General features: G+C 39.6%; 1 protein-coding gene across 1 annotated transcript in view; it reads left to right on the top strand.

Annotated features, from left to right (window-relative positions):
- The window catches only part of LOC145400207 (uncharacterized), a 192,579-nt gene that overhangs the window by 33,967 nt on the left and 144,292 nt on the right, over positions 1-14,320 (top strand). The window contains exon 6 of the mRNA XM_080272722.1: positions 5,019-5,235. Coding sequence (XP_080128848.1) covers positions 5,019-5,235 — 217 coding nt within the window. The remainder of the gene's footprint in view (positions 1-5,018; positions 5,236-14,320) is intronic.

Raw genomic sequence — 14,320 nt, 5'->3', positions numbered from 1 at the left:
CTATCGTAAGCTTTGTGTGTGTGTTTGTGTGTGTGTGTGTGTGTGTGAGAGAGAGAGAAAGAGAGAGAGAGAGAGAGAGAGAGAGAGATGGAAAAGTACCGGGTATCACATTTTTTGTTAAGTTTCAACCTTAAATAAAAAAAGTCCATGCCATCACATTGTCACAGCATTTCAATCACTCCTAACTCTACGGTCGCAAAGGTCACATCTGATTGTGTATAGACCATCCTGAATCCAAAAATCGCATCGAGGACTTATGTAAGCATCAGAAATAGTATCGTGACCTCTACATCGATAGATATTAAACCTGGACGATATTTCTTTGTACTCGTCGGTGTGTGGAATTTCTGAGTAACAAAAAAATCCAAGTTAACGAAAAGTCTATTGCTTTAGCCTCTTCAGTACAGTGGCTTCTTTTTATGTTTATTTTTTTTATGTTTTATGCTTGTTTATGTTTAATGTTTGTCAATTTATTACGAGAAAATCTTGTTCATTTAAAAAAGGACCACCTGCACGAATGGGGTAAAGGAGGGCTTTATCTAAAAAAACCAGCTAAAAGAATCGTCTCGGAGCTACCATAAGTACAACTTGCTGATGGCAGGAAGAATAAAAATAAAAACGTATTGTAGGGGTAAATGAGTGACAAGTCAGATCATACAATTAGTGATATAAGACATACGGTATGGAATATCAAAGTTCTTTTGCATTTAAAGACTGTATAGCACACCTGGAAAGTAAAGATCATTTTGTTTACCGTATATATTCGTGTGGCGGACATATTCATCATCATCATCATCATCATCACTGCCTGAAGTCATTAAATGAGGTGAAGTATTCTGTTGGCTTACTTTTGCTGTCTTCAGGCGATTTCAGTCACCTTGGGATTCATGTCTTGTAGTGACAGGGTCAGTAAAAACTATGACATACCTCCCTAGTTCGTAAAATCTCTTCCTAGTTGAACTTAATCGTTCTGGGATGGCAAGAAAAAATTAAGAGTGTATTATTGGTTTGAAGAAGCCAATAAGCAACCTCAACACCAAGATGTAATATTTATATTATTCTTACTATCTCCAGACTGTATAATTAGTTCAAGAGAGATTTTCTGAACTTGAGAACATACAGATATTATTCATTTATTCTTCAATCACTACAATGGCGCTGCCTTAAACTGAATTAAATCGACTGGTAGTAGTAAGAAAAACATACACCTGACGTCCTTGTGCTAAAAGGGTTAGCCAGGGTTTTCAGCCCAGTGATTGACAGCGATTTTTATTTTCCAACGTAAATCTTTCAGCCATGTCTTACCGGAAGTATATATTTTATTAATGTGTGATAGTACCAGTGAAATTATTATCCAGGTTTCATCACTGAGGCAATTTTTACGATTTTTTAGTCCGAATCTCGCAGGCTTTATTTACCTCAGACTCTTTTAGACTACTTCAAGTCCAGTAAATTCTCCAGGGCAGTTTAGATCTATTCGAATTAAGCCTGTGAAGCTGTGTGATGAAACCAACTGCATCCATCCATTGGTTTCGGTGGTACGTATTGTGGAAACACCCTTCACTGATATGTGGGAGTGTGCCGGGGTAATATGAGTGTGGAGTGAGCGGTAAAGATTGGAGAGGATGGGTCGCAATTATAGCTGTGGATGAGGCAGAGCTGGTGAAGTATACCCAGCGAAGATGCAATTTTTATATCAGACTGTATAGCGGAGTGAAGCCTTAGATCAAAGTTTTCTCTAGTCAAAAGAAGAGGAAGAAAAAGAAGGTAACAAAGACACTACTCTCATATACCTGGCGTCTCTTGAAGTAGGTAATAACCGTGCAGTCCTCCCTGCACAAAGAGAATTCAGTATTGACGTGAAGCTTTACGTTTTCAAGGTCCCTGAAGCACGGATTCACGTGATATGTGTAATACACATTATACCGTTACACTTTGTAATCACATGTTCTTGCACACAGTAGGCTAAAGAAACATCAATGCGAATGCTGCTTGGAAGAATAACACTTTTAAATTATCCATGAATCATAACTGAAGAAGTGCATTTTCGATATATATATATATATATATATATATATATATATATATATATATATATATATATGTGTGTGTGTGTGTGTGTGTGTGTGTGTGTGTGTGTGTGTGTGTGTGTGTGTGTGTGTGTGTTATCTTCAAATAATTTTATATGAAGAGATTTAATAGCATTCTTCTTTTTTACCTGGGATAGTTATTTTCATTGTTTTAGAGAAAAATAAAATCTTTTATTATGAAGACGTTCCTGTCTAAACACGCGTTCATTCAGCATTGAGAGAATTTTCGATATCGAAGCATTCAAATGTAGATTTAATTAACTTCATCGGAACGAGATACTAAGTAAAATCAACGTAAAGTGGCAGGAATATAGTTAAGTGAAGACGCGTCTACTTTATACTGAAATGGTTAAGCAAACCTGTGTAGAAAAACTGCAGGGCTTCAGATCGTTAATACAGGAACTAAGACGGTGGGGCATCCCGTTCTAGTTTAGTGGCAAAGCGATAATCAATGAAGTGTGTTGTTATATTACTGTCGTTACACTACGCAAAATAAGTAGTACAAAAGCTCTGTTGCCTTTAGTTAAAATCTCACCCAAGAGCTGTTTTGTGTCCCGCGCTTGTTCTGAAGCAGTGACGGCGTTCTTACTAGAATGTGTGTTATTTCAGTGTGTGAAATGTTTATGTTGACTTGTATCACAAATTCTTATCGATCTTAATCGTATTTATTTATACTCATTAGTAGATCCCTCAGCCATCCAAGACGTGGTTGTTTAAATGCAACAAAGCAACACGATGTCCTAGTCACTCTGAAAAAATAAACCTATTTACTATCATGAAAACAATGTTATTTTCAGATACACCCCGGCTACTCAGTCATCCCCACATTCCGCCTCTGTCATTCAAAACAACACATCTGTGAAAAGACCGTCTGCTGTTTTTCACTCATTAAAATTGATGGAAAGTGTCTAACTGATCCTTCACAAAACTCAACGATGTGTCATTAAAACAAGTCTGGTCTAGCGTCACACCGCCCCTAAATACGACAGCTCTAGCATGTATTCAATTTAGACGGTGGTTATTAGTGCCCAAATGGGACAGTATGTACGCCATGTGTTAAGCATATTAGGGCTCTTGGACCTTAAGCGGACGTTGTAGCCAGTGTGCACAGTCTGATATATTGTGCATTATCTTCTGCCTAAATTCTCTCCAGATACGAGTAATAAATTTTTTCAGTTAGATAGTATACGATATGTTTTATTTCGCGTTCGTTGAGATAATCCTGCTTTCCTTCCAAGTACCTCTCGGATTCAAGGGATGAAGGAAAAGTTTACCAATGTACAGTTTCATATACGACCAAGTCTTGCACAAGTTCAGCAGGCATTAGATGTACACACACACACACACACACACACACACACACACACACACACACACACACACACACACACACACACACACACACACACACACACACACACACACACACACACACACACACACAATACTACTGCTAATAATAATAATAATAATAATAATAATAATATAATTATTCTCACTGATATGCGGCGGTGATTATTTATAGATTCATGATTTCTAGCAATGTAAATTAGATTGGTTTGCCCATCTGTCACTTTAATGAAGTCCCCACCTGTGACATTTACTGAACTGCTCTATTGACAGAGGTGGAGGTTGTTCTGGAGTTGAATTCATGATTTGTTTAGTTCTTTCACCTTAACTTGGCCCATATTTTTTTTTGTCCTTTCTTAACATATTTCGCTTTTACCAGTGGCAGGAAAAAATAATGCTATGGCTGTACTCCTCTCCATATCAATTCTTTGTGACTAGCACCGTATTCTAGTGTTAATCTGCTGTTACAATCAGCGTTCAGTATGGAGAGAGAAAAATTTTGGGCCAAGTTAGTGTAAAAACAGTACAGTAACGTGAATCACGGTTGTTTGTTGTACTGCCACATTAATACATATTTAATCGTCCTCCGTGCCATTTGTCCACGTGCTCAGTGCCAAGTGTGGAAAATGTCATGGAGCGTTTTTTGATTAAGAGATACGAGAGAACGAGTATATACAGCATTTCAGCGAAACTCTGAACGTAGGCCACAGGTGTCCTCCGCATTTTTAGTTTATCTTTAAAAAGGAAGATATGGCAACGTAGGCTTGGATAATGAATGAATAAAAAGGAACGAATGAGTATCATGTTTCAAAAGACTCCTTATTGAGGGAGTTTATGGAGTTTATTATTATTAACCTTCACTATGCAACTTGCCACGGCAGACATTTTCTAAAAATTGAAATAATCTGCGTCAGAAACAAAATAATTTATTGTATTCAAACGGTTAAAAGTGTGAACAGGGATTAGATGATGATGATAATGACAAGGAGGAGGAGGAGGAAGGGGAGAAGGACTAGGAGGAGAGGAAGGAGAAGGATCGTGATGATGATGGGGATGATCGTGATGATGATGGTTAAAGCATATCTGAACTGGTAAAACATGGTCTTGTAAATTCATGGTCGAAATATGATCCCGTGGTCGCACATGGAGACAGCGAAGGAATTTAGACTCTGATGAAAGCTGATGTGCCAACAATTCTGCCGCCCAAAACTCTGGTAATGTCAGTGCAGTGAGAGTGTGTGAGGTATTCCTGTGCCATGGCGTGTGTTGGGTATTCGCAGGAGAGAGAGAGAGAGAGAGAGAGAGAGAGAGAGAGAGAGAGAGAGAGAGAGAGAGAGAGAGAGAGACTGTCTGCTTATGCGTAGTATGTGTATGTAGTGTTTATGTGTGTGTGTGTGTGTGTGTGTGTGTGTGTGTGTGTGTGTGTGTGTGTGTGTGTGTGTGTGTGTGTGTGTGTGCGCGCGCGCTCTCTCTCCGCTTCCTTAAATATGTGTACATGTATAATTTCCTGATCATGTGTTTGTGTCCTCTTCCTCCTTCTCCAGCACAACCTAAAATCCTCTTCTCCTCTCCCCTCAGTCGCCCATCCCGCCTCATGTGGTGTATTGGCGACACGGTGAGAGGCTCCTGAATTACGACACCGAGCGGGGCGGCGTCAGCGTCAACATCGAGCACGGCGCCAAAAATACGGCCTCGCGCCTCATCATCGAGAGCGCTGTCACCACCGATTCCGGGAACTACACCTGCGACGCTCCCAACACGCAGCCCGCAGTCGTACACGTCTTTGTCAGCCAAGGTAAAGGGGCTCTGAAGTTGTTTTTTTAGTGTGGCAGTGCGAGGTTGAATGTCGAAAGAGAATGATGTAACCAGAATAAATCGAATTATATAAATGGTTTAAATCGAAGTGCACGTTGGTGTTTTTCTTGTCAGGTACACGAATGAAGCTGTTGGATAAGGTAGGGAGTTGAACTGCTTAGTTTAAGATAATGTAGCCCGCAGTCATACACGTCTTTGTCAGACAAGGTAAAGAAATATCTTGGTGAATTAGCGTCCACCAAGAGAGGATAATGTAGATGTTTACTGCAAGGTGGTTGCACAAGGCAGGACGATCAGAAAATGTTAGTGGTAGGTTGTTGAAGTAATTGTGGAAGTGGGATGTTCAGAGAGTGCAAGGGAGCTAAACTGCGGCCAACTGAAGACGGTTAGTGTCCAGAACTAATTATGTACAGCTAAAACCCTGGATGTTCAGAGCTGCATAGTGTGAAATAATTAAGTTAGTCAGCCAGAGTGGAGGACGCTGAGGATTGTTTTCTGTGGGGCTGTGAGGGTGTTCACTGTGTTGGAATGCTCCCAGGTTGCAGCGTGTAGTAGTCCATGTGTTTGTCAACCAAAGGAAAGGACGATTGAAGTTTAGAGTATGTTAACCACAGGATAACCCAAGTATGGATGATATATATGAGTTAGTATTAAACAGTAAAAAAGCATGCCAATATAGGCTGCTATGAATGGGTTATTGTTATGCAGTTAAACGGCGTTCAGTGTTGTTTTGTCTGGTATAAGGCAGTTGTCGTTGAAGGTTGGACGATATAAATGCTTAGTGAAAGTTAGTTTGTGAGAAGTTCTAAAGTTCTCAAAGTAAGCGGATATATGTGGGTCACTGTATTCCAGTGAAGTTATCTGCTGAAGTAGGACGCTTCCGTCTCGCAGCCTGTAGTCGTCCACGTCTTCTTTAGCCAGGATGATGAGTGTTCGAGGTTGTTTAGTGTGGTGTGGTGTAGTTAACAGCTGCAGTACGAGGTTATATGTGGCTGTGTATAATATGAAGTTACCAGTCAAGAATATTATAATTCAAAAAGATAGAATGGTCGGATGGGTTGTTTAATATAGTACAAGAGGTGTTTAGAAACCATGAAGTCTTTATTTTTACCCCCTTGGCATTCTTACATTCATTCTGCATCACTAAGGACATTCTAAGATAGATTTGCATGTGAGACATAAAGGATCTGTGAAATCTTAGGAAATGTTGCAGCAACATTTTAACGTGTGATTTTTCGTTTGTATGCATTATTTTCCATCACCCAAAGCACAGTGGGTTGGCAAGGTCAAAGCCGGATTGAGTAAACAGTAAGAAAACAGTAAAGCCAACAAACTAGGGTATGTAGCAGTATTACTTTGCAGAAACATACCCTTGCTTGCATTTTTTAAAATCAGTTTAGAGCAATGCGAGACTGTCAGCTATTCTATCTCTAAATGTGGATGATTGAAAGTCCTACTCAATAATGCTGCGATCACATTGACAACAGAAGGTCAGACTTTCAGGTTAAAGGTGAGGAAAGCAGACATTTCACGAGTAATTATAAAGGCACTGACTTAAGAATATATCTGACCGAAGGTCAATTTTCGCCTAGAACAAAAGAACCTTTTGTAGACTTTACAAAACAATGGGACTAGATCATCGAAGAAGGAAAATTTAAAAAACTTTCTTTTACTGACGACTTTCTGAGGTCATACAAATGTTTTTCAAAGGAATGTTTTCGGTACATGATAATGGAGTGCTTTCATCTTGCATATATCGTTAATGAATCTCGTATTGTATTTCATACCTTGCCAAGGGGCAGTTTTCGGTAACATGGTAATTAGTGGGCAAAGTTATAGAAATATATTATGATCCTTATTTTATGCTATTGTAACGAACAAAATTATTCTTTTAATCGAGTTAGGCGTATCTGTTAGCAATATTCTCACGAGTAGGACACTCCTATGTAGGAAGTAGTTTAGTATTGTATATGTTAATGAGATATATTTTCTCTTTGGCCACATTTATTCTGTATGAAAATATTGAAAATTGCTGTTACTTTTGCATATGGTAGTTTGGTATAAATATTCATTTATAAATTTTCAATTATAAATGTTAATTTATTCTTTGTATTAAGCAGTACTGGAAATAAAAATACGCACGTAAGAGAAGTTAGGTATTTCTTATTGCACTAAAGGATGGAGAATCAACAGGTCCTGGATTATAGTAGTGAAATTGACAGCGATGCTTTTCTTAGTTGCGGTGTCCATATGATCAGCAAAATCTCACACAGCTACACGAAATTGAGGAAAGGTAAGAAGACCATCGAATGAGGCTGAAACAAGGACGTTGAGGGTGTGAATAACGGATATGGGAAATAAAGGAGGTGAAGTGACAGCTTGAGTAGGAAAGGAAGGAATCGAAAGATGGGAGGCAGAAGAATCAAGAGAGGAGATGAAGGTTTAATGGGCAAGGATCAGACGAGGAGAAAGAAAGAAATTGCAGAGAAAGGAAGTTACGGAGCGATGAAAGACAGATGTTACTGCGAATGGGATGATTAATATTAAGGTTGAAATTTAGGAGGAGATAAAGCTGGAATTAAGGAGGAGAAAGTGGACACACTGGTTTGTAAGAAATTGAAGGAAGGAGGTTGGAATTGTAAGTAAAGGACCAGGAATGAAGGAGGGGGGAGGGACTGTTAGGAAAGCAACAGGAATGAAGGAAGAAGGGAAGGACTGTAAGGAAAGGAGCAGGAATGATGGAAAAGGGGAAGGACTATATGGAAAAAAGCAGGGATGAAAGGAAGGAGGGAGGGATTGTAAGGAATGAAGCAGGGATGAAAGGAAGGAGGGAGGGATTGTAAAGATAGGAGCAGGAATGAATGGAGGGAAGGATAATCAAGTCCCTAACAAAAAAGTCGTCATGTAGGTCTTTTTCTTATTACCAGACAATTTTATTCAGCTTTCGAGAAATGGCTGGTCGTGAAGGGGATAGACACAAGGCCCATCAACCCCTTTGCTTTGACAGACCTCCTCCTAACAAAATCAAACTACCTGGCACTATTAAAACTAAAATAAAGTACGGGTGACCCAATAAAAATCGGATCGGAGTTTGTACCTGAACCACACAATAGGTACCGTTTATTTTGGGTCTACCTGTAAGTGCCCCACTATGTTGAAGGGATTAACGGGGAGGAGAGGAGGTCTGAGAGGAGAATAATTGAGTCAGAAGAATAGCTGGAATGCAGGTATAGGTAGATTCAGCCAATCATTCGTGTGTGGAAAATGTATACATGATGTACTCAGTTATTTTGGGTCTAAGAGGAAAAATCAGTATAGCCTGTTTCTCTCCCTTGCTCTGTTAATTTGATTTGCCTGAAATAATGGCATACAATAAGGCATCCTTGGTTTTACATTACGGTAATCATAAAGGTACCGTACTTAAAGTTGGAAATGAAGAGAAGGGCCATATGAGGAAGGCAGTTGTTATGAGTTGTGTTGATGAAAAGACAGACAAACAGGCAGACAGACTGACAGATAGATAGACAGATAGATAGACAAACAGACAGATGAGGGAGAGGTTTTGAAAGTACGGTTGGAGTGAGTGGAGTGGACTGCCTTGAAGCATATGTGGAGAGTTTTTAGGAGGGATGCAATCAGAGTGAGTGAGGTGTGTGGGGACAGGAGGAGGACGAGGGAGGGGAACTAAAGGTACAGTTGCCATCAATAGTTCATTTTCATTTCCTCTAAACTGTCTAAACCTGATGACACCTTGCTAGTATAAAAGGTAATACCGGAATAGGTTGGGGAGGTCTAATCAAGCTCCAGTTAACCGGAGCCTCAATTATGTAAACGGATTATTGACTGCAGCTGTACGGGATGATGAAATGAATGTAGGAAGCAGTGAACGTAAGAAGTATGTTAAGGTTCGCTATAGGGCCTTAGTGCACTCAATACCGTATATTGTTCTGCTTAAGAGATAATTGCAGTGGTGATGAGGTTATTTCGATCGGTCACCTCTAAAGTAAATAAATAAGTTTTAAAAAATACGTCCTCATTGGAATAAAGTAAACGACTCTCCAACCGCCTTGATTGTTACTGGGTGCTTTTGACAAGATCTCATCAGGTTTTGACATGGTTTAGGGAGTATAAAGGAGCTTTTGACCTCGACTGTGCATGGCCAAGGAGAGAGAGAGAGAGAGAGAGGACTAGAAAAGAGACGTGGATACAAAGCTAACTCCTTCAGACTAAGGCCATCTTTTTCATCTTATTCTAGCAAACGTTTCTACATTATTAAGGATGAAATTAATGGAGACTATATCTAACCCCTCCATTTGGAAAAATCTCTTCAGATCTGAACAAAATCGTCTGCAGAAAATATTAGTTACAGCCAGCGTAGTGAAAAAGGCAGCCTGGGTACCAAGCGCAGATAGAGCGAGATATTTTGAAAGAGGGCTGGCGATGGTAAGAGTAGGTATAGAAAAGAAATGTGTTGCGTTATACAAGCAGATGAATAATAGAAGGAAATGAAGAAGACATGGAGGTATATTCTACTCAGTGTGGTGGAAAAAATTTATGGAAGTATTTTGGTGGATAAAACGACTGTGATTGTAGAGTGGTTAGATAACGAAGAGCAGAGTGTATTTGCAAAAGGGAACTGTTGGCAGCATCAGAATTTTCCTGGAGCTAAATGGTTGGGTGATATTTAGAGAAGAGTACTACATTGCATTCTTGTTTCCTGGATCTAGTAAAGGCTTATGAGAGGGTGAATTAGCATGCACTGAAAGGTGTTCGAAATATGGAATGGGGGATAGGTTTCTGAAAGCGATACGAAACACGATGAGGCAAAAACGATAATATGAGTGAATGGTCAGGTATTGACGACTTTGGTCAAACAGATTAGTATGGAAGAGGAACGTGTGACTCTGTGACTCTTTAAAACTTTGACTTCGGTGAGTTTTTAGGTGGTACGTAAAAATCACCCTCCGCAAGTGGCAGTTGTATGCGGATTTTTCTGTTCACTCAATCTTTTTTTGGGGGGAGGGGAGGGGGGCTAGGAAGAACAACGCGAGTTTGTGTTTCTTCTTCGTTCTAGTTGGCGAAAAGTTTGAGATAATCCTTCACTACTCTCAAACTATTAATCCTACAAAGCCCTGTTTCATAGGTTTTATTAATTGTCCCTCACCATCATCCACCACACTTCCATCTTATTCTGTCGGGTTATTTTTCCTTTTTGCCCATTTCGTTACCCTTCGACAACTTCATTCTCGGAGTCATTGCATTCAGGCCATTAATTCTCCAGCATCCATTTCGACAGGGTTTGCTTTCCTTCCCAGCTCCACCGACCGCCAAATTTCCAGCCCATCCCACCTCTTCCATAGCTCACCACTTCCATTTCTTTACTTCCCTCTGTTTCATGACTGCGATGTAGGGCACACAGTCAACGAATGCGCTTATTAACACTTTTGGTGCTTTAGATTTCCCTTGCGCACAGTGAAAAGTAGCCTATGACGTTTGCCAAAGTAAAATGCAACGCAGGTGAATAGGGGTATATAACGTCCATGGGGATAAAATAGACAGCAAGGTCAGGGAGAAGGCAATGGGCGTGTAGAAGTGTGGAAATTTGGTTCTCAGATTAGGAGATGTGGTTGATCGCCTTAATCTGCCTGTGAATATGCAAATAGTAAAGATGTGGTACTTGAATGGGTCAGTGGTATCAGATGCTGTGTAAAGTTGGGGGGCTCAGTGATGGAATGCAAGGGGGAGTGTATGTATCTGTTCGTCCATCACCTGACACTGCTCATCGTCAGAGGTGGCATTGGCAATCCAGGTCTACAGATTTTACACAACACAGCAACGATCCCTTCTCTCAGATTGAACAGTTCTCCCATAGTCTGTTGCACAGTCCTCCGCCCTGGTTCTCAGCCTACTTCATGTATTACCTTTTTTAAACCTTATCCATCCTTTTAGTTAATTTATCGCTGTCTGTTCCCTCCAGATGACCAAACTGTCTCAAGATACCCTCTCTTCATTTCCAGCCAGATCCATAATTATGTTCTCTCTATTCATTTAGTCAGTGTGCTTATTTCGCTAGGCAACCCCACGTGCGCTTCATGATTAACTCATCTCTACTGCCTTCACTTTCGACTTTTGCCTTTCAAGTATCACTCACACCACCAGGGTTGGATGTATTTTAGAGTATTATTCTAACTTGTAAAACTCTACTTGCTTCTACATTAGCTTTTGATGTCACTGTTATCAAAGTTCCTACAACACCTTTTTATTATTATTATTATTATTATTATTATTCTGCCTACTCACCATTGTTCAAACCATATTGGTAATATATGAACATATTCTACATTTCCATTTCATTTAGTCTTGCTTTGCAGTTAATGTCTGTGCCACCCGCAAAACCATGGACGTTTCTATTGCTTATATTCACTTAAATATCATCCGTCACACACACTTAATCTTTCACATGACTCAGCAGCTGTCAGTCCTGGTCTCCCGCGATCATTGCATCTTCATCAAGGTAAAACACTATAGGTCCCATTTCCCTTCTCCAAGTCACTCTCCTCCTCATTGTTCTCAACTTCACTTGTCTTATTATCCTAACCAGATTGCCATGAAGCAGCTGTGGGGACATGACACACTACTGATTCAGCCCGACATATAGCACAGACATTTCATGCAGCGTATAACCCAGTAACTTTGCCACTTATTCTTGAACATGAAGACTTGGGTTATCTGCTGTCCACCCATCATTTTGTCAGAACACTTATAAAGCTTTTCTTTCATACGTCTTTTATGTATACAACTGATAGAAAATAATCGTTGCTGATTGTTTTATTATTTATCTGATCCCCACAACTTTTATCCTTCATTAAGCCGCCCTCCCCCTCACATACCAGCCTAACTATCAGGCACGTATATATAGCACACAATGTGGAATCGATGAGGAAGCAAAGGGAGAGGATCCAGCAGAGGTAGGAGAGAAGGCTAATAAGTGCAGTGAAAACAGCAAGTCACCTTTTCACTATGATGACGACTGTTCTATATTCTTACTGCTTCTGCATGATTTTATACACTTGAGGAGAGGTTCTTCGACCTTGAGGGTTTATATATATATATATATATATATATATATATATATATATATATATATATATATATATATATATATAGGGTTTATGTATACTGTGTATATACATATATATATATATATATATATATATATATATATATATATATATATATATACACACACTAAAACTTTCACTAGAAGCTGGTTCTTCCAGTATTAGTAAAATCGCCCTGATATATGAATACTGAATTGAAAAATGATGTCCTCAGATCACAGGAAGTAATGAGTATGAAAGTGAGTTTGAAGGTAAGAAATCCCTGCTTGAAAGTGCGTCGGTGACAACCTGTGGCACACGGAGCTGACAAATGGACGGTGTCAAAGGTCAGAAGTTAGCGAGTTAGAGTGACACGAGCGAGTTATCAGAGGAGGGCATGTGGAGGTTCGCAGAGAGATGACAGGAATAATGTGCGAGTGTGCAGCTGGAGTGGAGGTGGAAAATGTAAATGAAAGTTACCGGAATGTACACACGTGGCTGAAACTCCTGGAGTTGGGATTGAACTAATGCCACGGCTGCATCGTGAAATAATGATGAAAAAAAAAAGTGTTCATAGAATGTATGAAGAGAAAATATGATAAATAGAAAATTGCAGAAATAGTTGAATAAGTGCATGTATCGTAATGTGTCGAACTTGAAGAATGAAAATTTAACTTTACATAACAAGTATGAAATTAGTCTCCACATATTACAAAAGTGGAGACTATTGTTTTCGCTGGTATTACTATTATTCCCTCCATAGAGTCTCGCGACGATTCCAGGAGAACCGGAGACTGCCCAAGAAATCTGAAGAGCCCAAGTTATGTGTCCCGGCAATAGGCCATTGCTGATAAAAAGAAAAAAAAAAAAAAATCCTAATCCTTTATGCGCATTGGAAGGGCATTTCAAAAAGGTCATATCAGTATTATATTGTGAACGAAATAAGTTGGTCTTGTCTACTGGAGATTTCAATGCGACCTGTGCAAGGGATCTGAACGGCCCAGGTTATCTGTCCTGGTATGGGCCATTGCTTATAGAAAAATCCAAATCTCCCCAATGCTGTCAAGGTCACGGTAAGAAGCAGTAGACGGAGACTAGTGACAGCTCAATTTTTTTATTTTATTATTGCTGCGACACAACGATTTTATTCAGAGTTGGAAAACATCTTGGCAGAGAAAGGATTGGCTATGTCAGATCATCTCAGTTCGGATAAATTGTCTCATGAGCAGAATATAACCGCTTTAAGAGGGAAATAATATAATAATGTTATCATAATGAATTTGTCAAAGAAAATAAATGCATAAGGTGATATTCGCAGAGGATCAGAGAGAGATGTACTGAAAACAAAGTAGAAGGATTAAGTAGAAGAGGAATGGGCCACCACTTGTATTATTTAGGAGAGGGTAAAGATGACTGACGACTTCGGCACATTCGTCGCAGCCACTCTGGATGAACGCTTTGGTCAGGCGTTTGGTAATGAATAAATAGACAGGAAAAACACTGGATTCTGCTTTGCACCCTGGCAAAACAGGAATGCTGTTAATTCTTTCGAAACGACCGCCTTTTTTTTTTTTGGGGGGGGGGGGGATCCCGTTACTGCCGGGCGTTAAAACTGTTAAAATACTCAGTAACATTTGTATTTTATTGCGCACACACACACACACACACACACACACACACACACACACATTCTGTTTATCTACAGGTATCAGTCTAACACACACATGCTATTTGTCTGTCTGTCTGTCAGTCTATCCATCTATCTGTCCTATCTGTCTGTCTATGCGTGTGTGTGTGTGTGTGTGTGTGTGTGTGTGTGTGTGTGTGTGTGTAAAACGTTTGTAAGTCAAAACTTGTCATCTAAGCTGGATATCATCTGTATCTAGCAAAAATACAGAGAAAGTTATACAAGACAGTCGCATATTCATTTAAATGGAAAACAAGAAACAATTTGTCGAGAGTGAA

Source organism: Coenobita brevimanus, chromosome 51 (genome assembly GCF_032717465.1).
Source record: "Coenobita brevimanus isolate Jiangsu-jjx chromosome 51, ASM3271746v2, whole genome shotgun sequence".
In the NCBI taxonomy this organism is placed as follows: Eukaryota; Metazoa; Arthropoda; class Malacostraca; order Decapoda; family Coenobitidae; genus Coenobita; species Coenobita brevimanus.
Note: the sequence above shows the minus strand (reverse complement) of the source record. Positions and strands in the feature narration are given on the sequence as shown.